We start from the raw sequence: 25,911 nt of genomic DNA, 5'->3' as shown, positions 1-25,911 counted from the left end.
ATTCAGTGTCTTCACCAAAGGTTTGGGAAAGAGCCCACGGAGCGTAATTAACAAAGGTTCCACAGCTCCAAATTAAGTTAACTGAATGGCCAGAAAATAATTTTAACGTTGTCATAATTTATTACTTTCTAAAAGCCACTTTGGGAAGGTAAATATACTTATTGTGTATCCAAGTGTGCGCTTTTAAAGTGACCTTTCACCCCTCTACAAAAGCATTTGCATCATTAATCAATACTTTTGTAATATTTTTAAACCTCTTAAAACAACACATTTTTCTTTCTTTAACACACATACAAACCCTCCTCCTCCTCCCACTTTTGAGCGCTTTAGCGAGCATCCAGCCGCAATGAAGGAGGGGGCGTCACTCTGACCCGCAAGCACGAGGGACCGGCAGTGGCGGTCCGCGACGAAGAGGGATCAAATGCCAATACACAGCCCCAGGTTTTCTGGACTGGGTGAAATCAGGCTGGGGGAGGGGCGGGAGCGCAGGGCAGTTCCTATTTCACTCTGGGCATTTTATGGTGGTGAAATTAAACATATGTTAATGGTGGAAACGTCGCTGCTTACCTCTCCTTTGGCACCTAGGGAAAGCAGCTGCAAAACTGGGTTTTTAATGTAGGTTTTAAGATGTGGTTTTGGAAGGAACCCCCTGGAATGTGAAACAAGTGCAATAACATAGCAGATCTACTTGTAACTAAGTGCTTAATTTCCTATGATTTTTTTTTTAAAAGAAAATCAATAAAATGTTGCCAGTTATTTATTGGAAATAACAACAGATAGCAGCCCTGATAGGGTGCCCGTGTTAGAGAGCACACAATTGTGTAATGAATTGTAATTCAGAAGACTGTTAAATGTGAACCACAGAACCTTTCAGAGGTAATAAAGTCATTACTTTTTACACTACAGCCAACCCTGAAAAGCTTTATACACACCATTATATATAAATCATACATATATATTTCCACAACACACATTCACCCATTTATATACCTTCTCTATATATGGACTTTTATGGATGGATGGGGGAACTACTTAAATTTGAAAAACTCGGTTCCAAAAGAATCTGAATCACTGTTGTTACTTGAAGAGGCTTTTATTTTATTTATTTATTTTACAAAGACCTCCCAGTTGCACTTTATTCTTCCCTCTCCTCACCTTCCCTCCAACCATTCTTCTCCACGCCGACCCCCTCCTGTGCAATGACACTCTTTTGGTTGCTCTGAGGCTAGTTTAAAAAGACAAAGAAGATGAAGAAGATGAAGAAGAAGAAGAAGAAGAAAATGAAGCGGAGGAGGAGGTGTAGAAGGGGGAGGAGGAAGGGGAGGAGGAGGAGAAAAGGAGGAGGACAGAAGGAGGAGGAGGAGGCAGGACAAGAACAGGAAGAAGAAAAAAGACAGTAGTGGGAGATGCCGACCTGCTCTGAAGAACTCATGAAAAAGGGGAAATAGTGTAACCCACACATTACAGAGCTTTCCTGCAAGTTAATCTTCCTGCTTTTTAAACAGGATTTGAGTGCTCCCCCCCAAAGCTGGAGAGAAACAATAACAACAAAACACATTTACGCAACGCAGTTCAGCACACATTTCTCCTCCTGTTGAGCATCAAAACCTCTCTGCCTTCCTTAGTGGGGCCCGAAGCTTCGCGGAGCCAGGCAAGCCAGTCATTTTCTAATAGGTTTGAAACTTTACTAAGACAACACGAGAATAAACAGCCGCTCACCGGCGCGGCGGGGAGTGGGTGCGCGCTTGCAAGCCGGAGGCTTCATCTTAAGGCAATAAAGCCCCCAGCCAGGTGGGGGAAACGACGGAAACGACGTCCCTAAGACTGAGGAGGGGAAGAGAAGACGCGAGGGGTTGTGGAGCCGCTTGGAGGAGAGGGAAGGAAGGCTCCTCGCTCTGCAGACACACACTCACACACGTCCACCTGCAGCTCCGAGTCTCGCGGACCGCAGCGACCCGCCTCCACCCCGCACCCTCCGTGCCTCCTTCAGACTTGAGTCCGTTTGCCTCTCCCCCTCCCCTGCCCTTCCTGATTTGGAATCGCAACGCGGTCTCGGTGGCGGCGGCAGCGGCGGCTGAGGCTACAGGGTGGCGCTGGCAGGCGGGGAGGCTGGGAGGCGGGAGACGCCGGGGGACTTTGCAGACACGTTTCTGAATAAACTTTCCAATCGCAGGGGGTGCTGTTGCTGTACATTTTACGTAAAACTGAAAGTATCCCACGCCAGAGTGAAGCCCGCTTTTTGACAGCGGCAGCACGCGCGCGCGCGCGCGCGCGCGTCTGTGTGTGTGTGTGTGTGTGTGTGTGTGTGTGTGCGCGACCGAGCGCGTGTGTGCATTAAAGAGACAGGAGTTTATTTCCAACAGGTCTTCTTTAATTTCCCGGGAACGTCTGTGGAAAGGCCGGAGGGGCCGGTAGGCGCCAGGGTTTGCGCCTTGGTTCTGCGCGCCTGAGCAGCGCGGCTTTGACCCAGGGCGGTCACCCCACCACCGTGGTCTCCCCAGCTGCTCCTGAGAGCCAGTCGCTCTCTCTTCATTCCCCATTTTCTTTCCCCGGGTAACAGCACAGGACTAGTTGTGCCCTGCCTGTAAGAAACATTTTTCTTTCCGTTCCTCTGTGCTTTAGCAGTTGCTTTTGAGTGGGAGGGGGTGTGTCCATCCCTGGGACCCGGCTCGAGGACCTCCCGCGGCGCCGGGAGCCGGTTCCCAGGGACTGGAACTCTCGGGACTGCCGGCGCTTTGTCCTTTGGCCCGCGGCCGCTCCGTGAGGTGGACGCCTCGGCGCCTTCCTCGCCCCGGGCCGCGGCACTCCTCTCTGGGGGCTGGAACGTGTCCCCTAGTCTGGCTCCTCGTTCTTTATTCCTTGGTCTCTATCTTTGCGACCCTTGGAAGCCTCGAGTCCGTGCTCCCAGTTTCATTCAGACCCAAAGGCTTGTCAGGGCGCTCAGATCCCAGCTTCCCCCCACCCCCCACCCCCGCCTCGCCCCCGGCTCGGCCTTGTGGGTGCCCTCCAGCTCTGGCCTGCGCCGCCTCCCTCGCCCTAGCCCCCTCTCTCCAGGCTGCCCCGGCACCTAGAGGCCCCGGAGCTGCCTTTCCGGGCCCGCAACCCTCCAAACTTGGGCTAGACTCCGTTTTGCCGCGCGCTTCCTCCCGCCTCCCCTTCCCCGCTGCGGAGCAGTAACTTGGAGGCTCAGCTCTCAACTTCGGGTGATTTTTCTTTGCTATCCTCTCCTCAGGCAAAGTTTCCCGAGCGCAGCCTCCAAGCTCCTGGCTTTCACTACGGCCCCGGGCGTCCGCACGCGGGGAGCGAGCGCGGCAGCCGCTCAGCGGTGAGGGGAAGTGGGTGTGCGCACGGAGGAGGGTGTCCGGGAGTAACTCTACCTGGCTTCCCTCCGCCCGCGCTTCCCGGGACCCAGGCTGCAGACTAGCCGTACACTCGTGCTTTTTTTTTTTTTTTTTTTTTTAAGTAATCTTTCATTTTAGGGTCCGCGTCCGGGGCGGGGGGAGCGGGGCGCACGTCTCGCCGCCCCCACCCTGCTCCCCCCCAACCCCGCCGCCCCTTTCTTCTCTCCCGGCCACGCTGCCGCCACGGCGCTAGCTGCGGCCACTGGTGAGCCCGAGGCCCCAGCGCCCCCTCCCCTCCGCCCGCCCCTCCCCCGGGGGCCGCGTCTGGCGTCTGCGGAGCCCCCCGCCCCGCACCTCCCCCGCCCCGCACTGGCCATTGGCTTGTCCTGGTCTCTTTTTCATGTCCAGCCCCTGATGTGTGTCCATTGGTGTGAGCTTCCCCTTCCCTCCTCCCCTTCTCTCCTGCTCGCCCTGCCCATGTTTTGTGTGTCTCTGTCCATCCAGACTCCTGACGTTCAAGTTCGCAGGGACGTCACGTCCGCACTTGAACTTGCAGCTCAGGGGGGCTTTTGCCATTTTTTTCATCTCTCTCTCTCTCTCTCTCTCCCTCTATCTCTCTCCTCTCTCTCTCTCTCTCTCTCTTTTTTTTTTTTTTTTTTTGCTTAAAAAAAAAAAAAAAGCCATGACGGCTCTCCCACAATTCATCTTCCCTGCGCCATCTTTGTATTATTTCTAATTTATTTTGGATGTCAAAAGGCACTGATGAAGATATTTTCTCTGGAGTCTCCTTCTTTCTAACCCGGCTCTCCCGATGTGAACCGAGCCGTCGTCCGCCCGCCGCCGCCGCCGCCGCCGCCGCCGCCCGCCCCGCAGCCCACCATGTCTCGCCGCAAGCAAGGCAAACCCCAGCACTTAAGCAAACGGGAATTCTCGCGTAAGTAACCCAATAATAGTAATAATAATTATTAATAATCACGAGAGCGCGCAGGACGAGAAGTAAGAGCGAGGGGGAGAGAGGGGTGTGTGCATGCATTTTTAAATTTTTTCACGAGATGAACCTCCGAGAGTCGGGATAAAAGAGCTTAAAGGGAGGAAAAAAACAAACAAACAAACAAAAAACAAACCTCCTCCTATCCCGAACCACAGCCGTACGTACACTTTTGGGATAGCACGCACCTTTTAATTTTTATTTAATTTACAAAAATTTGACTCCTCCTCTTTCATGCTTTCTATTGCTTTATTTCGCTTTTCGATAAGGAATGCAATGATTTCCCCTCCAATTTTGCAAAATAATGAACAATGCTATGGATGCGAACAACTCTCTTGCAAACCTAGAGGAGGGAGCTGAAGGGGAAAAGGGGGGTTGCTTGCACTCACCGAAGGAAGGAAAACGGGGCGGGAGGAGGGGGCCCAAGCCAAAAAAACAATTCCCTGGGAGAAAAGAGGTGAGACTGGCCCTCGGACAGCAGCGCGCTCACGGTCAAGTGTGCATCTGGAGGAAAGTAGTCATCTCCACAATAGTGAGAAAATGGGATTGTGGGAGGGGGCCCCCCGGCGCTCTGGAGTCTGCTGAGTGTGGAGAGGGGCCGCGGCGGCCGGGAGAGCTTGGCGACCGGGAAGGACGAGAGTCTCGGCCGGCGCTGCCGCCTTTTGTTCCGTCCCGAGGTGGGGGTTTGTCCCGCTGCCTTTTGTGCGGGCTCCTCGCGCTTGCCCTTCCGCGCCTCCGCCGCCGAAGTGCAGGAGCAAGGGCCCGGGGCAAGCGGGAGATGGAGGGAGGGCGCTCGAGCGGCAGCCGCCTGGGTTCCTGCTGCCCGCCCCTCCCCGCCGAACCTCAGTGGCGGCGAAAAGACGTGAAAAATAAGATAAAAATAAAAACAAAAATAAAACAAGGCAAGAGGATGTAAAATTTCTTGCCCCCAAACAGAAGCCAAACGCTCAGCCAGCCGTTTTCTGCGACGCTCTCCTCTTTGACTCCCCCACCCCCCCCTTGCAAAAATCTCAATCTCTATTAGAGGGGGGAAAATACAATTACCCCCTTCCCAAAACCCTTTTAGTTGCAAACTTAGAGCGCCGTCGGCAAGGAGAGGGAGCGAGGAACTCCCTCCTCTTACTATTTTTTGGAAGATTTTCAAAAAAAGTGGAAGTGGATTTTGATTGGGAAAAATCTCGTGTCTGAATGTTTACAAGCACCGCGTGTGCGGGAGCCTCCTGCCAACAAACAGACAGAGGACCGAGCGCGGCGCGGCAGCCCGGGAGCGGGCGGCGGCGGCGGCGGGGCCTCGCCGGGGCCTCGCCGGGCCTCGCCGCGCCCCCGCCCTGCTCGGGATCGCCCACCCCGCGCCAGCAGTCTGCCAGCCCGCACAGCGGCAGGCCGAGCGGCGACTCCGCGCCAGCCGGGTCCACAGTGCACTCTCGCCCCCAGCACAATGCCCAGACGTCCTCCCAGCCCACCAGACTGCGAAATCGGTTGGGGAGAAACTCAGCTTTGCGAAGCATTTTTATTTTTCAAAGCAACTGAAAAAGCACTCTGCTCCCCCCTACCCCACCCCCCGACGTTCTTGTACGCAGCTCCGGACCGCGGGGAGGTCACCACGTGCTTTCCTTGCCCCGCTCCCACCGGGTCTGGCCGCTAGCCCCAGCCTCCCGAGCTCTGCCTGGCCAGGTGTGTGTGTGTGGAGGGGGGGGGGGGAGTGGGGGTTGGGGAAGTGGGCAGAGTAGTATGTGCGAGTATGTTTTGGGGGAGTGTTGGATCTCCGTACTCCGAGCACCCCACCCTTCAGTTCCTGCCCTCTAACCCGGGCCGTCTTGGTCAGTGGTGGTGGCGGTGGTCCTTTTGAGCCTTTATGGGGGTGGTGGGTGGATTACTGGGTCCTGGCTAACTGAGTGCGTCCGGAAAGGCGGGCGGTGGGCACTTAGAAAAGTTTGGCAGCCGGGGAAAGAAAGGCGTGAGAGGGCCCACATTCCTTCCCCTCCTCATTCGTGACCCTTATTTTAATTTTTGATGCAATTTAAAACCATCACTTACACGCTGTTTTATATTTATTAAAGGGTTGGGGGTGCGCATAAGGAGTTGAATTTTTCACTAGGCCCTGGAACTTGTCACACACTTCGGAAGCTCCCCCGCCCCGGCACGTTGCGGGGCCCTCCCTCTCCCCACCCCCGCTCATCCCTCCCTCATCGCTCTCCCCCGCCCCCCACTCCCCCGACCGCGCCGGATGCGGAGCAGACGCGGCGCGCGGCGGTGTGAAGTTACAGCCCGGCCAGGTACCGGCGGGAAGGAAGGGCAGTGTTCGCAGGACTCGGGAAAGCCGGGCCCTTCTTCGGAAGGATGCACTGGGGCTCAAAGGACGGACTAAGGCGTGCAGTCCGGGCTGCTCCCCTGTCCCCCACCCACCCCGGGTCCATCTCTGAACACTCCAAGCTGGGTGGGTTTAGCCGGCCTCTCGCCTAGTCTCAGTGCGGTCTTTGGGTTAAAGGACTAGTATGGAGGGGGTGCGGGGGCTGCTTCTTTCTCATTTTCTGGGTGCGCAGAGGGGGCGGGAGCCATTCCGGTCTTCAAGACCCCCCCCTCCCCCCAGTCCTCCGCTTCTTGGGCTGACTGAGCCATTCGGTCGCTAGGAGGCAGAACAAGATCAAGAAAGCTCAGCGAACTTGAACCTGTACCAGAGCCTCCCCCACTCTGCGTTTCTCCGCCTGGGAGGGACGAGCTTTGCGAGGGTGGGGGTGGGGGAAACGGACGGTTAGGCAGAATTCCCTTTCTCCCCCCATCACCCCTTATGTCTTTGTTCTTCATTTTGACTTTAAAAATGCTTCTGGCCAGGGCTGCGGAGAGGCGCTGGGAGCGCGGCTGACAACCCGGTGCGCCGGGCGCTGAGTGGGGTGCAGTTTTCTCTTTGGGGGCAGGCATTTTTGGTAGGGGGGAAAGGAGTATGCACTCTCAGCCTTCGAGACAAGGCCAAAGGGCGGGCTCGAGCAAGTTTGCACTTAGTCTCCCGATTCACTTCTACCCCCACACCCTCGCGCAAAGCACGGACAACGGCGGCTACGGCGGGCTTGCACCGCGGTCTGCAGCCCGACACTTGGCTCCCCCGCCTCCTGCAGCTCTCGCCTCAGAGCCCGAAATCACAACAATAGTAATAGTTATCATCATAATGATGCGGGCTAGCAGCATCATTAATAATGAATAACCGCAGCCGCCGCCGCGCTGCGCACACTCGTGCCCGGAATTGCGGGAGAAACGCATTTGCAGAGGTTCCCCCAAAGTAAAAAGTGTGAGCCTGGGGACACAGAATGAATTTCAGGGCCCGCGCTTGAGGTGTGTGTGTGGTGATACCGAGACTACACCAGGTTAACCGGCCGAGTTTCCCAAGCCCCACTTCCCATTTCTCCAACTGGCGGGGTCTGGGAACAGTGCTCACGCTGAGGCAGGGTGGTACCGCGGTGGACGCGGCAGTAGGGGCCCCTGGCTGCCGGTCGCCTCCGGCCTGGCCCGAGCCCCACGGACCGGCAGCCGCTGCTGCACGTGTCTGCAGCGAGTGCTGCCGGAGACTGCAGCAGCAAGCGGCTTGCTTTGTGCCTCAGAGTCCCGGCGCCCAACTTCACTTTCTGCAAAGCCCGCCCCCGCCGGGTCCCCTGCCCCGGGCCTGTCGCCCTAGCCTTCGCTTTTGTTTCTTTGCTTTTCCTCTCGGCATTTCAGACTAGGTTTGCTTCCTTACCCTGTTAAGACAATCAAAAGGAAGGACTTGGAAAGCAAACTTGAAGGCATACCTCCTTTCCCCCCTCCCATTCCCCCAGCACAGCCCTCGTTTCTCTTGCTCCTTCCCTACATTTCTTCTAAAGTTTTTTTTTTTTTTTTCCTTCTTTAAATTTATTCCTTTACAACTGCACAGAGGAAGGAGATCTCAGTCAGCCGCTGGGGCATTGAGACGTTCCAGTCTGTTTTGCTGTTTTAACGCAGAAGCATTTTATTTTCCATTTCTTTCTCCTCTTGTAGAGAATTCGCAGCTAATTATTATGATTATTTGCCCACTCCCTTCCACTTCAATCCTGGACTCCCCGCTTTGTAGCGGGAGGTTTAGGCCGGAGCTTAGAAACGATGGTATTGTGGGGGCGAAGGAGGATGGAGTTGAATTGAGGGAGGGGGTAAAATGGCTGAGGTTAGGAATGTTTTTAGGGAAAGAGGAATTTGCATTAAAATACAGAGAAATTATCAGATGCCCAGAAAGGAAATGTTGATTACCACTGAGAAAAGATGTCAATGCAAATCAGTAGACTACACCAAGAGATTTGTATTTTCATATTTTCTTTGTGCCCCACTTCGACTCATTTTTAATAATATAGCAGCAATAATAACACCTTTTGGTATTTCTCTGAACATTACTAGCCAAATGTTTTGCAAGAAGCCCGATGTTAGACATATTTCATACATTAGGATATAATTCTTGTTAATTAGCAATAATTTACGTTAAGAGCATAGAAAATGTTGAGGTTACAGGTTTTATATCTGTACATTTGATCATCTTGTTATTTTCAAGAACTTTGCCTCCTATAAAATTAATTAGGTGAAATGTGGAGGTGTAATCAGCAACCTCTGAATTACCACTTCATTTCCTGGTTTTGATTGTAAATCAGTTCAGTCACTACATTTAGAAGACTTTAACCAAGTCTGTTTGCACCGCATTACCTTTAACTATTTGATACCTAGGAGAATATTTCCTTTTGCTCCTAAATAATATTTCCACTTTCAGAAATATATCAGGCCTTGGAGATTTAAAAAAAAAAAAAAAAAAAAAAAAGAATCTTAATGGTGGAGTTCAAAAAAAAATTTTTTTTTTTTGCAAAGGTTCTACGTAGTACTAACTTTAATGAAGCAAAATATATTATCTCTGAGTCTTTCTTCAATCTGTGAACCTCAGCACTTGTAATTAATGCTCAACAACAACAACAAAAGCCACATTTGTTGATGTGGATTAAAAACCTTTAATTCAAATAGCAGGGATCTTGGAGATGACTTACTTATTCGGTTCCTCTCTTGGTCAAAATGAAAGCAAATGTAGGAGAAAAATGACATAGAGGCATAATGCAAAAGCACTTCCGTTTATCTCCTTTTATTTGAAAAGCGTGCATGTAGTATTCTGTATTTATCTTTTGGTCAGTATGTTGGGCAAAGAAACATAAGTGCTTACCTTGCTGTCTTTATTAGTGGGAATATAACCTTCATATTCCTGTGGTGACCTTATGTTAAATTAGTAGGAGTACCAGAGGCTAGAAATTATGACATGTCCTACTTGAGCACAGGTGCAGCTAGGCAGGGCTCTCTCAATATTATTTCACCCAGCACATCTGGGAGTTACTCCAGATCTTCCCCCTCAATATTCAGCCTGGGTAGGGTTGAAATAAATTTAACCTGAGTTCACTGGATTTTTGCACTTTATCAAAATCGGTTCCAATATTCTACACTCAAATTAAAATCTATTTTTTGATTCTCTGTGGCTTTAAGTTCATTAAATGTGAAATTGGCAGCTTGCTAAAGAAGGTCAGACTGATTAACTGTTTAAGACTTGTACATTTTCTGCTTCAGTTTTATTAACTGGCAGCATCCTGGATGTGTTTTTTATTTTGTGATTTTTTTTTTTTTTTTGGCTAGAGTAAGCATATAGTTTCAGGAGCAGAGACTTACCAACTGTCTTTTTCCCTTTGGAAGGTTAAAAAATGATAGAAGCTGTTCAAATGAGATGCTAGAGTATTTTGGTGCAAAGTTAAAAAAAAAAAAGGAAACAGGAATGAAAGACATATCTACCTTGTTATACCGTCCACTGGTGATTATGTGTGTAGAAATAGTCCCATAATGAAGCGTTTTGGAGCTCATTCAGAAAATTAGTCAACTTTGACAACATTAGGCGAAGTATTTCAAGTCTAAAGAAAGGACTTCTCAGCCTTGTTCTGAAATGTGGCGTTTGCTTGACCATTCTGATTTTTACGTGATGGAGGCCACCAAGTGCAAACATGTTTAGAATATTTTAGGCATTCCTTTCTTCCGAATGAAAAAATGACTAATTGGCTTATTTTCTTAAGTACTCAAAAGTATCCCATTTAGCTAATGTGTCTGAGAAGAATTGCCAGTGAATTTGGTATTTCTTTGATTTTGTGGCACTGCTGAGTGTAAGATCAGAAAGGTTTTTGGCAGTATGAATTATGCTGTGTTATGATTATTATTTAGATCCGTTTCACAGGTGAATGCAGTCGTTTTCTTATTATGGCGGTGTACATGTGGCACATTTTCTGTGTGATATAGTAGCTTTCTAATTTATGTAGTTATGTCTCTGTGTACTTTGGAGTATATACATTCACACACAAAGGGTACGTGTATTTATCCACCTCCCCTTTTATTCTCTGGCACAATGGACAACTTAGTCTCTACGAAAAAAGAAACAGATTTGGTTTCAGTCCATGTTTTTACCAGTTTGGGGGGTAGTTATTATTTAAGCTTTCTTTATATTCCCTGCCTTAAGGATTTATTTAACAGTTAACATTGTTTCTAAACTCTCAAACCAGATACAGTTTATAGTGTGTGTGTGTGTGTGTGTGTGTGTGTGTCTTCTCAGGAGTTAGGCAAATCAGAGAGTTTTCTTTAAGTATATGATGATTTGCCTCATTGATAAATTTGCTTTCTTGTTGATAACCTTCATATCCTTATATGTTTTAGGTGCTCATGGTTTCTGGGTAATATATGAAGGAAACCAGAAACACTTTATTTAATGTGGCGGGATGGGGTGGGGTTGAGAATGTATTTCCCCTATTTCTCTCTTCTCTGGCGCTCTAATAATTGTGCTTTTGTTTCTCCAACCACAGCCGAACCTCTTGAAGCCATTCTTACAGATGATGAACCAGACCACGGCCCTTTGGGAGCTCCAGAAGGGGACCATGACCTCCTCACGTGTGGGCAGTGCCAGATGAACTTCCCATTGGGGGACATTCTTATTTTTATCGAGCACAAACGGAAACAATGCAATGGCAGTCTCTGCTTAGAAAAAGCTGTGGATAAGCCACCTTCCCCTTCACCAATCGAGATGAAAAAAGCATCCAATCCCGTGGAGGTTGGCATCCAGGTCACGCCAGAGGATGACGATTGTTTATCAACGTCATCTAGAGGAATTTGCCCCAAACAGGAACACATAGCAGGTAAATGAGAAGCAAGGAGAAAAGCTGTTTGCATGTTTTCTTTTCATTTTCAGAGATGCTGTAGCCAAAGCACTAAGGAGTGGTGAAGTGCTTTCTGTATTTCTCCAGGTGAACTGTCCATGACAGCCCTGTAATGTTAAAATAATCATTCCTATTGCTTCCATCCAGAACACAAAAAAATAAATATTTTCCACTTCACTGAGTCAGATGTAGGTGCTACACACATCTGATACCCTCTATCTGGGTCTACTGATGCTGAATTTCTCTTCCTTTTTTTCTCCCCTTCTCATTTTTAAGTGTTGAACCTTACTATATCCGGCCCAGTTTCCACTGTCCATCTCTAGCCATGGTGACCAGTTGGAGGCAAAAGTGGCCACACAGACATTTGGTAGTTCGGCCGATGACCTCTTTGATTCAGAATACCTAGTCAGACCTCCCTAGGGGTACAGGTAGTCCTCAAGGCTTCCATGAAGTGGGGTGGGCTGGCAGGGTGTTTTGGAGTGGGTAGAAAGAGTTAACTGAGCTTCAGGGCTAGCCTTGGATCCATATTGGCTGTCAGCCCGTATGGGGCTGTAATTAAACACAGCCCCGTGGTGGGATGACACCGTGACCTTGACTTTAAGATGCCATTTTCGACTGGCCAGGCCAGAGTAGAGAGGGCAGTTGCTGAAGCGCACAGACATGCTTACTCGAAAAGTTTAAGGGCATGTTGGAAATTTCAAAAGGTTGGTTTGACAGGAACGGCTGCTCCCTGCATCCTGCCTCCTCAGCTAAATGATAAATGCTTCTCTGTGCTCTCTCTTGTCTCTGATGTGGTTTTGACAGATGTATCTTGATTTTGTTTGTGGTTTACACAACCACATGTCACCCTTACAAATGTCCAGTCCAGACTTCCCCTGTTTCTGCTATAACACAATGTAAAAATTCTCTTGGAAAAATACATACACATATTCAGCAGCTCTCCTTCCTTCGGTTAATTTTAGCAGAGAAGTAGCTAGGTGTGTGGGTTTCTGAGCAGCTCACGGGGAAAAGGAATTAGTGGCTAACAGAGGGACTTAAATCCCTACTCTAAGTGATAAACAGCAACCCTATATAGTCACCCTTAAAACGTGTTTTTGTGAAACAACAGTGGTTTAACACTCAAGACAGAGTGAATGCAGAATATGTGGTGACAAAAATGCCAAGCCTGTTGGTGGATCCCTTTCTTCTGTTTCCCCCTGCCCCCTCCCGTAAAAGGCAGAAGGTTTGTTCAGTTTTAGGAAAGATAGTGCATATAATCAATTGATTCACTGAAACTTGTCTTTCTGACCTAGTTTGACCACAGAGTTGAACTGTAGTAGGTCAGTGGTCCAGAGGGGATTAAATGTCGTATTATTTTTCCTTTCCCCCTCTGAATTTGATCATTAAAATCAAACGTGGCATTTTCTTTCTTTCTTCTTTTTCTTCTTCTTTTTTTAATGCTTCCTGTAATAACCCTCAGATACTTTTCGTTTAGTGAAATGAGAAATCTGTACCAGAGAAGCTGCATTTACAAAATATTTTTCTAGAATCCGCCACAGTTAGCTTATGTGACATATAGGTTAAGATTTCATACCCCCGCTCCCTGTTCACGCCACCCCCCCCTCCCCAGTAGGATATGGCAATGACCATTTCCATGTGCTGTCTTGTGACTGGAAGGAAAACGTAAGGCATGATTAATGAAGCAAGAGCAGGCGGAAGGGGATTTGTCGTCTTCGGAGATCCAAAGCCTTTCTAAATCACCAAATATGGAGTAACACTTGCGTGATGTAACATTGTATTTACATATCGAGCTGCTCGTTTAAAAGACAAAACACAGTGTCTGTCAAGCAGGAATTAAAACCACACTTCTTACTGAGGTCCCAAATAGGTTATTCACTCTCAGATTAACCAGCTCCAAAATTCTGTGCTTCTGTACTTAGAAGAGGAATCTAAACGCTGGGGGAAAGGCACTATAGTGAAAGCTTTTTACTTTGTTGTGAATCTACATAAGGAAAGAAAAGATATTTTCCTTAACTTCTGGTTGTCGTGAAGGTTTTTTTTTTTTTTTTTTTTTTCTTAAAATCTAGTGTAATAGCAGAGCCTAGAGAAGCACCCCACCCTGCCAAAAACAAGAATGAAAACAAACCCAAAAGAAAGAAAAAAGAAAGTAAATTTAAAATATGTTTTTTAGAGTGCTAATACTAAATGATTTCACTGAGATAAAAAGCAGTGTAAGGTAGCTAAGATATTCAATGGGCGCACCAGCGCTGCAACCCAGGTGAGGTAAACCTTTCATGCACAAATAATTACAAAGCCTTGATTCCTTTCATTGTGTTTAATCACCTGTTCCCACCCTGGAACTGGCTGAACATAAATAGCGTGGTCACATCTCAAAGCGAGATGTCAGTAAGTAGAATCACAACTTCTCATAATTCAAGTAATGAATTAAGAGTTTCCTATGGTGAAATAACATTCTACCATTGCACATAAATTAAGATGCCCTGGCCCTCAGGTGTCTCTGAAGGGAAGTATTGGAAGACGGCTGTGCACTATTACTAGCCCATTTCTCTCCAGCATGTCTTCCGAGTTCCAAGTCTGCTTTTCTTTTTATGGCAAGGAAGGAAACAATAAGAATAATCACTCAGTAGATATTTGAATTGTGTCACAAAAAAGAAAGGAGAAGCAGTGCTCCGTATTAGGAGAGAGATCTATTGATGAATCTCTAGAAGAATATGTTTGGCAACCACATAAAAGTAGTCATTTAAGAGCGCTGTGTAGGAAAGGCTTTATTAAAGTGATGTAAGTTGGATTTGAGCTCACTGTGCTCTGTGCCATTTTATAGGCAGGAAGCAGGAATAAAACAGTGACAGATTTTCTTAAGATAAATAAAGCTTAGAATTGGGGGGCTTTCAGATAGGAGAATAAGGTAGAGTTCTTTAAATCCTTAGTAAAGTGATATGCATTTTGACTGGACACAGGCCTCTCCAAGATGAGTGTTTTTTTAGAAGGGATGATTTTTACCTGGCTAATAGAAGGGGCTGGGCTCTAGTACTTCCCACCTGTATGTGCATTAACACATCGCTGTTAATCGGGTTGCTTTTTCATTTCATTCAGATATTCAAAACATTGTGTGACTGTGATCCATTGAGACCATTGCAATAGTACCCGTTTAACTGGAAATGAGCAGGTTATATTATGGGGGGCCCAGTGCATATATTTGTGGGTCAGATACTCACCATGAGGTATGAGTAGCCTGTGACTGGCAGTGAGGCCTTTTAATAGGGGTGTTGCTGTGTTTTCTAGTCTCCTATTTTATGATGGGGGAAATACTCCTCAAAGAGTAGTGAGTGGGAAACTGCTGTTCAGTTACAGAAAAGGCCAAAAATATAATCCCACAATGTCAGATTTGAGGTTTTGGCTTATTATGCACAGAAATCTTCAAATTAGGATTGGGCTGTCATGAAGTTAGCTTTTTAAGAGAATGGGAGAAAATATGACCAGTGCTATAAAATGTAGTCAAGTCTACTGGCATTGATAAATACTATTTTTTTCTCCTTAAAATCATAAGCATAGGCCTTTATATCAGGGTATTTCAAAATTATTTGCTTAGGCAATATACCTCATCACTGGATAAGAATATGTAAGATAATTACTCTAATGGTGGGAGAAATACTAATTCAAAACAGAAATACAGCAGCATGTTACTTAAAGGTAAATCAAGTATAACATACTTAAGCTTTTCAGAATCTAGCAAATCAACTTGCCTTTTCCTTTTGTACCCGTTCTAATTCTTTCCCTAGCTCAGACTGGATTTGGGAAAGTATTTGTGTACCTCATGGTGTAATTGTAAATGAGACTATAAGTTATAGTATCCTAGTATGACTACTTATTTTTAATTTCTCTTTATTCATGTGATTCTGAATAAAAACCACTGACTTCTGAAGTGAATTTTTAGCATGGTAGCTGAAAAAGCAGACAGCAAATAAAAAAACAAAGACAAAACAAAAAAAACACTAATGTGCTGGTGAACATTTTACTTACCTTTTGAATCCAGAGAATAGAGAATATTGTTTCCTTATATATATCTGGGATTTTCACTGGGAGCCTGTGTTTGTGAGGCCACTACCCAAAGACTCATGTTCATGAGTCTGGGAGTCCTATATACAAGCTGTATTTGTAAATAAGACCGAGAAAGGTTGTGAACTGGCAGCTTGGATGTTTTGTCAAAGTACAATGTCAGAGAAACTCTCTCTAAGACAAATTGTAAATAGAACTGTCACAGTGATTGCATGATTGAGCCACAGAAGTGTCTTACAATTGTTGGCATTGTCAGAGGACTTTTGAAAGCTTAATTAAACACAGTGGCCCGCATGGCTGCTAAATTTGCTTCGGAAAGCCAAAAAGGAAAAAAAAAAAAAATCTAAAATGTGGAAGATCCCAAAGGTCCCAAAGTTTTTCAGACATTACCCTTTCGGTGACACAGAAAAGATGTATTGTGCATTTTTCTAGTTGTCTTTTATAAATAATAGTTTTGAGAATAGGGCCACGTGATATGAAGATCATCCTGTGTGTGATGTAGAGATTGTGTTAGTTTTTCAGTCTCCTGCTGTTACAGACAGTTAATGTAAAAATGGCCTTTTATTGGAAACACAAATATGTATTCACTTCAAGAACAGGAGCAGAGGGGGAAAGTTTCCTTCCCATTCTCTGTGTTCATTCTGTGAAAGCTTAAAAAAACAGTCCTGTAATTTCTTAAATCACCCCATTCCTTGCGTCTGCAAGTTGTGCCTTTTACTTTAAAGGATCTGAAATCTGTTTTGCACACCTTTCTCCTTGTGAATGTGGCATTTAATTGTGGAGCTGCCCATGGGCTGGAAAATGCAACTGGGTGTAGAAACGGGCAGGCAATGTCAGGACAGCGAACCTTAAGCTCAGGGAAGAGGGGAGCTGGATGCATATTAATGGCACATTTTCAAGTCCTGGAAAATCATTAATTTCACACCGCAGCCTCAATGTAGTTTGGATAATGTGGGAGGACTAAATTGGAGTATATAACAGACGTGCAAATCTTAGGGAAGTATTTTTCAGAATTCCGTGATTTCTTAAGTGAAAGTATTTAAGGAGGGAGAATAGATGAATGGTGGCTGTGCACACTAGTCAGTAAGAAAGGAAGAAAAGTTTGGCTTTCCTTTGGGGAAAAACATGAAATAGAACCAAAGTAGCATAGCTAGGGAAGTGCACCGAGATTGCGGCATTCAATGTGAATTTAATGTACTTTGGTTGGTCTGTTCACACCCTTTACTGCACAAAGGAATCATTTGACAAAATTTACCCCAAGCCCAAGTCTGTTTTTACATACCGTAGTACTAGCTTCGTGCAATAAAAAGCACTTAGCATCCAACTGGACCCAGCCTGGCACCTCGCCACTTTTTTAGCAACAGATTTAATCACCAAGGATCTTTAGTACCTTTCTGCTTGTTCAGATTTCATTTGGGTCATGGTTATGTCAGCAGTGTTGTTATTACAAGGATTAAAAAAGAAAAAGATTTTAACTTAGTGCCCATTTTTAACACTGTCTCAAATCAAGCAGGTTTTTATTTTATGTGTCAATTTGGAGAACATTAATAAAGTTCATAAATATGTTCAGACTATGTAATTTAACGGCTAATAACCAGTACTTTTATTTGCAATGACAAATAGAAAATTGGCCATTGTATCGCTCCCTCCTCTGTTCTTTCCTCCTACCCAGGTAAATAAGCGTCCTTAAACTGCTTCTCCCTTTCAGTTATAGGGTATAGAGGCTCTGGCCAATATCAGTAAATTTACCTTTGTAATTTGCCATGTAGTTTTTACAACAATGACCTAATTAATTTGAGCACGAACCATATTATTGCTACTAGAGTCATTTTCTGTCACAAACTTAATTTCCAGGAAATGTAACCTGACGAATAAGAATGCTTTAGCTCTCCACATGTGCTCCCAGAGACCAAAGGCGGGTTTAAAAATAATAATAATTTAAAAAAATGCCAGCATTATTAAAGCCAGTATGCTTGATGCCAGACTCAATTTGAAGCCAGTAAACATCAGACTGTATTTCTAATCAGTTTTAGAATGTAACGTATTCCATATTGGGTTCACTGGAATCTGCCTCTCTGCTTTTTACTGGCCAGCTGCACTCCCTATGCATTTTTAAAACATTTCAGCAAAGGCTTTTGCTGTTCTTAGCAGGGTTAGTAACTTGGGGTCTATTTCTGAGCTCATTCGTCATTCTGCGATGGCATTGAGTTAGGCTGGCAAGGGAAGGATTTGAAGCATGGGGGGTGGTGAGGTCACTTCTGACCCCAGCAGGGAATAGGTGAGCTTCATTTGCCTTTACAATAGGCGCACAGTTACTGCACCTTGGAGGAGCACTCAGGTGCCGCTCAGATGGGCGCATGTAAATGCCGTGTCAGATGCGGAGCCGGAATATTAATGCTCCTTCCACCACCGCACCGTAATAAAGCTGTACACAGCAAGCTTAATATGCAGCTAGTCTGGGGAATTGTGTAAACTTAGATAGCCCAGTGTGAGAGACAGCAATGTAAAAATGCTCGATATGCTACAGTTTCCATTCTTGTTCTCCTTTGATCTATAGCAAAATGAAAACATCATCCTTTCCTCCTCATGGAGTTGTCTCCCCAACTCTGCCACCTCCCACCCCACCACCAGAATTTTTTGCATGTGTGGTATGGAGAAATGCGACATAATTTGTTTCATATGGTTAATTACAGGCGTTTGAATATTTAAAATTTTAAATAGCCGCAGCTCCAGCTTTTCCTGTTAAAAGTATGTGATTTGAACAAAGGGAATACAGTGTAAATATTTGTGGTGATTTGCAACACCCCTCTCTCCCCATTAAACACACACACACAGAGACACAGACACACACACACACACACAGGCGTGCGCACGCGCGCGCGCACACACACACAGACATTCGGTTCAGATCTACTGCTGACTTAAAGGACTTCTGTCCCTTCAGTTATACTTTTTTTTTTTCCTCTAACCAATTTTCAGCTGGAGCTCCATTAAAACATTTCACCATTATTTTTGAGTCCACTGTTGCTTGAGATTTTAAAGAGGATTTTTTATAATGTGTTCATTTAACAGAATCAACAGCTGTCAGAACCAGTTGTGGTAAATCCACAAAATGTACAAAAGAAAATACACACGTTTCCTGAAACAAAACACTTGGAAAAAATAAGCTGCCAAGAACTGGTGAATGAGAAGTTTACAGACAGGGAACCAGAGTGTTTCATCTCCGGGTTCACCCTGGAGACTGATGTGAGCGGATCTGATGCAACGCCCCTAGAAGGCTTACCTGACCAGGTGGCCGCTCTGGGACAAGGCACCGTGCAGGCGGGCTGCCCAGGGCTGCAACTTGCTCCTTCTTCTGCCCTCCTTTTTTTTTTTTCTTTTTGATCTCTCTGCAGAGATAAAATACCAAGTTCGTAGAGTGCTAAGCAACAAATTATATCCACTAAAGGTGAGATGATCAGATTTAAACTTCCTGTAAAAGAGGTGAGAAGGCGCCCAGCACACCCTTTTCCAGATAGGATTGGCAGCCTGTTTTGCCGAATGGAACCAGCCCCGCCAGGGAATTCCCAGTGGGACTGTGGAGCAGGCCTGTTGATGAAGGGGATACCTGGGGACCTCGGGTCACTCACAATGCGTTTGTGTTTGTATCTTCACTCTTGTGAGCATTGGCAATGAACAATTACACCTACAATTTGATCTGAGTTTTAGATACAGGTGAGTCCACTGATTAAAAACTCCCATTAAAATGAAGAATGGAATTATTGTGAAGCCTGTGAAGGTGCTTTCAAAAAGAACACAGGTGCTGTTGTGTCCCCCGCCCTCTGGTTTCAGTTTTCTTTTTGAATTTTCTGCAAAACACAAGGAAGCCTCATGCTAAGCATCAGGGCATTTAAATTCATATTCATCAGTTATTCACTTTCTTGGTATGTAATGATGCATAAAAAAACTGCAAAAAAAATCACATCTGTTAATTTTTAGAGAAAAAAGGTGTAGCTTGGATTCTTACCTTAGATGGAGCACAAGGCCCTATATGCCATGTTTGATCTTTTTACATTTTTAAATATGGAGTTTCTTTTGGGGTTAAAAAAAAAAAAAGAAAACAACAAAACAAAACTCTGAAGCATTTCCCCTTACTGACTCAGGGGTTACCATGACTTCACCATTTATTTACATTTAAGGGGCAGCTCGAAATGAACCATTTACTGCCCTTTTAAGCCCCTTCCTCCACAAGTCTTTGGGTTCACAGCTAAAACAATACGTTAACCAATGTTAAATCTTAAATCTCACGAGTTTCTCCTACTCCATTCTACCCTAGGATTAACACACACACACACACACACACACACACAACTATTCTTTTATATTTAAAAGTGAACATTGGCTACTGAAGAATGATTTAAAGGCTGCGAAAATTTTTAATAATAAATCGTAACCTTCTCATGTTATGTTTTTGTTATGTTAAGGGGAAAAAATCAATAAGGAAAAATTTAATTCTGATAAAGATACTCTTGGATCTTTGAAAACAACTGCTGTCCTTTTAACTAAAACATTTGAGCAGCTTCAAAGACTATGTATTTCTTCTGATCTTGGAGCTGTGTGACTGGTAGCAAGAAAGAAAAAAAAATCTTATTCTACATACAAGTGGATTGCTTAACAAGTCTGCACAGACACGTACTTGTTTGTACAATAGAGATAAAAATTCCTGTATAAAAATAATTCAGCTGCTGACAGCAGGCATTGTTGTCGGACCTGTCTTTTGTGCTTGTCCCAGCTCTGGGCCCCCTCTCCCCCCTATCTGCTTGGGACAGCTTGCTGCCTGCAGACTCCTGACCAGAAGTTAATTGCTATATATTAAATGTATAGGTATTGTATCTAAAGAGGAACATCTCAAGCCTTCCTGTATGCATTCCATTCTCCTTTCTGATGTGATTGCGGTGCTGCCAGCAAGGGGGTGGCAGGCAAACGCTCTAATAGGGAAAATGACTTGAAGGCAGTTAGGGGAAATTTGGCCTTCAGGTCCCATTTGCTCGGCAGTGTAGCATCAGTTTCTAAACTTTTGTTTTTAATCTAATTCTGATTTACTCTGTCACATCCCATATCAACCCTCATTGAACTCTACTCATGTAGAGTAACATTAGTGTCAAACGGAATTGGTCAGGACTGTGGACCTGTGGCTCATACAGATGGTTGTGAATGTGAGTTACACGCAGCTCTGCATCCGATTCTTTCTAATAAATGTTAAAATGGGGCACATTTGTGAGCAGGGCCCAGGGATAAGAGAGCTAAGGGATCAGGGATAGTACCTGGGGTTTTTTTGCCCCCCTTCTCTCGTCTCCTCTTTCGTACTTCCTTGGTATACCTGCCTTTCAGGTAGGATGATCCCTTCTGGGAAAATGTCTGAGGCTGGAGGTAGGGTAGGTGGGAGGGTTGGGGGAGGCCTGTGGGGGGTAAAGAATGGCAGAGAGAAGTTACTGGAGTATTTTCAGTGAGGGTTTGACACAATCACCCAGGCAGAGAGTCTTTTGGGTCCAGATGCGGAGCAGTAAGCATGGCACATGGTCCTTTCCGAGCTGTTATTCTCAGTCTGACCTGTACACTAGCCGAGATAGGACTTTCATTTGGGTTGGGTGTATGGGATGGGGGAAGAGGAGGCATTCACTGGGAATTCTCTCACTAGAATTTCTTAAATATCATGAGGTTAGTAAGGTGTGAGTTAGCATTCAAGGTGTGAGATAAATTCTTCTCCATACTTATCATTGGGAAGCATAAAAATTAAAATTCCCACTATGTAATAACTGGGGTGGGGGGTGAGAGGGTGGACACCACGACATTCTGAATGTCAGCTGTTGTCTGTGTGACCTGTTCCTCTTGAATTACATGCTGCCAGTGTAGGATGGGGGGAACCCCCAGGAAGATAAATACCCAACGACAGGATTTTCACTCCTCAGAAGTAAACCAGATCTCGCTCCTCTGCCTCGTATCCTCTCCTTTCTTGTTCTTTTCCTTTTGGAAGCAGAAACTTCTAAAACGAATGCCACTCTAAGGCGATGAAAAAGCTGTTTTTATACCCCAGTGGATGTTTACACAGGAGACTCAACTTGAGGGGAAAAAGGCTTTTTGGGAGGGTGGTGGGACTCGTGTTAATCTGTTTTGTTGGAGGCCTGTGCAGTATATTGCCTATGCGCAACTCTGGGCTGTTTTTGATAAATTACCATGTTTAGAGATAGGTTTGGCTCTTAAGGGCTTAGTTTTATGAACAAAGTCCGTAATGATGTTTGCAGCCTCTGTTTGTCTCTTAGCCCCTTTGGCTTCACTAGAAGCTCAATGTTTAGTTTAAGCTCAGTCTGGAAGATATAACAATTTTGCATTAAAAAAATGAGGAAATCATAGGAAGAAAAACCCTTTGCTTTTTGGATGAATCTTACTGATAATTTGCTAAAGCTCATTTGAATTTTAAGCACTTCTTTAATCTTCAAAGGCTAAATTGCTTTATGAATATGCATGGTGTGGGCAGACTTCAGTTCATTACCTAGTTGTAAATTCTAATGACCATTAGGTCCTTCCAGTAATTGCGAATTGTTTTGCATTTTTGATTGGCCTATTAACATGTACATTCGGTGCACATCAGGCTGGCCTGTCAGCCTACTGAAGGAGAAAAAAAAGGTGAAAATTGTTTATAGCACCAAGATTCTTAGATTTTCAATCTTGCAAAATTGATGATGTAAAAAAATTAAAGCAGTGTTTTTTCTTCTTAAGATTGAAAGTTCACCAAGAGATTTGACATATTTAATTTACATGATGACTTTGCACTCCTTCATTAATGCAATTTGCATATGAAGCTGTTGTTAATCACTTTTGATCATGTTTTGTGTATTAGCTGCCTCAGTGGCTCTCCTCCTCAGATGCCCCAGCAGAAAGGAGCAAAATGATGCATCTTCTTGCCAAGTTTCCTTTAGTGAATTGAGGAATTAGAAGTCTAACCTTGAGTAATTACATATGTTTTAGCCGTTTTCTTTTAATGTTAAGTACAGTTTGTGGAAGTGTTGGCTGGAAGTCGTTCTCATTTGGGGAGATGACTGTGAAATTCAAGTGTATGATTGAGGCACATCCAGATCTGTGGGGAAATACGTGCTGCCTGTCCCTGTTCCCCCGCGAAAGTTGTCGGGCAGTTTCATTGTTAAGCAGTTTGATGTCAGGGAGACTTGAATTTTCCAGCGTATTAAGACATCAGGCTTCTCCTTTGGAAGAGAGATGGTTACAAAGTATAGACAGACCTTTGCAACAATGCTTTGGGTTTCTTCTTTCAGTATGTGCCTAGCACCCACACATCCTGGGCTTGGGTTTGGCTGACTTCATTACTTTTGAGCTCAAGGAAGTTTTCCTGTGGCCTCGTCGGCTTCTGCTCTCCGCGGCTCTGTCTGTGTCCTCCCCTAGTCATGAGAGTAAATCTTGGTCCCTGGGCTCCTGGGTGCCTCCTTCAAGGTGCACGAGTGCCCTGGTTGTGAAAACAAGGTGCTAACTAACGGTTTCCGATTTTTGAGAGCCTGTGATTTTGGTTATTTGCCCTTGCTGTTGAGTGGCCCGTGCTGTATTATTGATGCTCCTCTTTGGTCTATGAGTTTATCACTGGTTAACAAGCAGAATCAGAACACAGAAACTGATATTCTGATTAAAAGGAATGTTTAATGAAAGAAAATAAATTGTGATGGAAAACGAACAGTGTGTAAGAAACATAACTACAGTTTTAACCTCCGAGGGACCCTCACACTGCCCTACCATGACTTCCATCCATACCATGCTAAAAGCATGCTGCAGTTCAAAGTTGTTAATATTCAGCTGGGAAACAGTATCCAGAACACAAATAAATTATTAAGTGCATGAACTTTTTAGGCAGTAAGATGAACTGATGGGGTCCATCTGTGAGATCCAGGGGCTTTTTATTTGTGTGTGTCGAGCGATTCTGCCCTCTTCGACTTCACAGCCTTTGGTCTCCGGCCAACTGCATGCATAATTGATTCCACACGCGCTATCATTTTCTTGATGTAATTGCTTTACTAAGATATGATGAAATCTAATGGATAATTTGCTATTTGAAAATGGGCAAAAAAGTGTTCATACTTTTTATTGGGGGGAGGGCAACAGAGAAAGGGGTATTCAGATGGCCAGCTATTTAAGAAAACACACCAAAACGAAACAGGCAAAACTAACTCATGCGCTATGCTTCAATCACGTTGCTTGTGGGTAGGAAGGTCTTTGTGACATATAGAAGCCAGTGTGTAAATCTCTCTCTTTCTATCTCATATCACCCTTCTTCATTCCTTCTTTCTCTGTCTCTCCTCCAAACTTTACAAGAAAGGGATCCTAACAAGGTAAAAAGTAAACAATTTAGTCATCACGGGCCTTATTATTCAGTCTATCCAGGAGTTTTGCCATGTCGGTTTATTTAACTTCCAGGAATGTAAACACTGACACAGCCCTAGAAGCAGCCAGAAAGATTACAGTATTAGAGTTAAAAACCGTGAGCACGGAGTAGCTGTGCTTTATACTCAGCTATAATAACACTTTACATTGAAACATAATGGTAAGTCAAAACCGACTGGAAACTTCTGCTTATATGGAGTACAAATTTCATTCTAATAGATTGGCATAATCTAGTGTACCCAGAGTAGATTGTTATATAATGGAGAAACTGTATAAATGTGTCAAGTACACAAATAATTCTATGGGAAGTAAATGAAAAGTATTAGAATTTCTTAAGTCACCATTAAATTTTGTTGGTGGGACAATCTCATTAGGTCCCTCAAAATCATGTGTGGCTTTGCATAAGTCTTTTAAAAATGTATTTTGAGGGAATTTACGGATGTTGAAAACATTGTTTTAATCCAAACCAGTTCATGCTTTAAATGTACCTTAAAAAAATTGTACTGTTTTTCAAAGTACTTAAAGGGAGTGGAGGGGTAGAAAGCACATAAAGTGAATCCATCTCACTGTGGCAAACTGTTTTTCAAGTAAAGTCATAATAATGAACAACACATGATCTGAAATTTGATCAGCAAACATGTACTTATGCCAAGGAATTTTCTTTCTTTCATTCTTTTCTTAATTTTTTTCTTTCTTCCCTTCCTTCTTCCCTCCCTCCATTCCTTTTCCTTCCTTCCCTCTGCCATTCACATACCAAGGTTCTGTAGATCAGTAAAGTAGGGGAAGATCAAATCATAACACACAGAATGGCACAGCTAAACTATCATTTGGAAGAAACATTAAATTCACCACCACTAACAACAACAACCACAAAAAAACCTTTTTACAAAACTAGAAATGACAGAATCGTTTTAAAAAGGAAAAAAGAAAAAAAACTCACCCCACCTTCTGATGCTCAAAACTTCAAACTATTAATAGACCACCAGTGAGATAGACTGTCTTTGTGCCTTGAAATGCAAAATGAGGGAAATAATTAGCAGAGGAACAAAATTCTCAAAATTTGAAGAACTTCTGTGATTACTGGGGGTACAGTGAAAAGAAAATGCAAATTTCTTCCTGATCTTAATTAGATTCGATTGTGCGGTGGGTGTGTTGGGTTTGGGGGGAAAGGCGGGGGTAGGGAGTGGGGGAGGCTGGGGTGGGGGTTGAGGCAAGGGGCTGTGTGATGTGGAGACAGGTTAACAGGGGTCTGGTGGTGTGGGGGGAGTGTGAGGGGGGAAGGTGGCTTCTGGTGCTGGTGCAGTAGAGGGTGCTGAGGTGGGGTGAGATTCCTGAGCCCTTAATTTAGCTGGGCTCATTTCCCTTGGGTCTAGGGGATTTATTTGAGGGGATGGGTAGGCACTGAAATAAGAGCCAAGCTGCCTTAGGAAAGAGAAGCTGCCTGTGGGTTACTTTCCCTGACCACATGGGAAAGCTGTATGAGATGTTATGGGCTTTGCCTTGTGCCCTGTGGCCATCGCTCAGCCTCTTAAAGGGGAGTCTGCACAGAACCCCCAACACCAGAGCACCACCTCCCCCCACCCCCTCCAAACAGAGTCTTTGGAGTTCAGTGGTAGTGGTTGGCTGGAGTCCTGCCACAAAGTATGTGCAGCAAGTTTCACTGGCTGGATTTCCCCTTGCATGAAATAATAAAAGCCCTGGCCAAGGCTTATGAATCTATTTTTGTTTCATTAATATTATTTATTATGTATTTTATTAATATTTTTAGGAGGGACTGTGCTCTCATTTGACCATTTGTAGTTATAATTAATACATTCCGTACTGGTTGTAAAAAGTGTATTTGCATTTAATTGCAAGTCAGGCTAAATTAATGGCTATGATTTAAAACAAA

General features: G+C 44.9%; 1 protein-coding gene across 10 annotated transcripts in view; it reads left to right on the top strand.

The window, feature by feature from the left end:
• Positions 1–2,306: 2,306 nt before the first annotated feature.
• The window catches only part of BCL11A (BCL11 transcription factor A), a 102,954-nt gene continuing 79,349 nt past the window's right edge, over positions 2,307–25,911 (top strand). For 7 of the 10 annotated variants that reach the window (XM_059187747.1, XM_059187745.1, XM_059187744.1 and 4 more), the window contains exons 1-2: positions 4,053–4,275; positions 11,193–11,522. In XM_059187747.1, the coding sequence (XP_059043730.1) occupies positions 4,221–4,275; positions 11,193–11,522 (385 nt within the window). In that variant the 5' untranslated portion in view covers positions 4,053–4,220. Of the gene's footprint in view, positions 2,585–3,682; positions 4,276–6,508; positions 6,606–11,192; positions 11,523–25,911 lie in introns of those variants that run through there. The other 3 variants (XM_059187738.1, XM_059187741.1, XM_059187739.1) reach the window with 3 other exon arrangements.

The sequence above is a fragment of the Mustela lutreola genome, chromosome 9 (genome assembly GCF_030435805.1).
Source record: "Mustela lutreola isolate mMusLut2 chromosome 9, mMusLut2.pri, whole genome shotgun sequence".
NCBI classification, from domain to species: domain Eukaryota; kingdom Metazoa; phylum Chordata; class Mammalia; order Carnivora; family Mustelidae; genus Mustela; species Mustela lutreola.
Note: the sequence above shows the minus strand (reverse complement) of the source record. Positions and strands in the feature narration are given on the sequence as shown.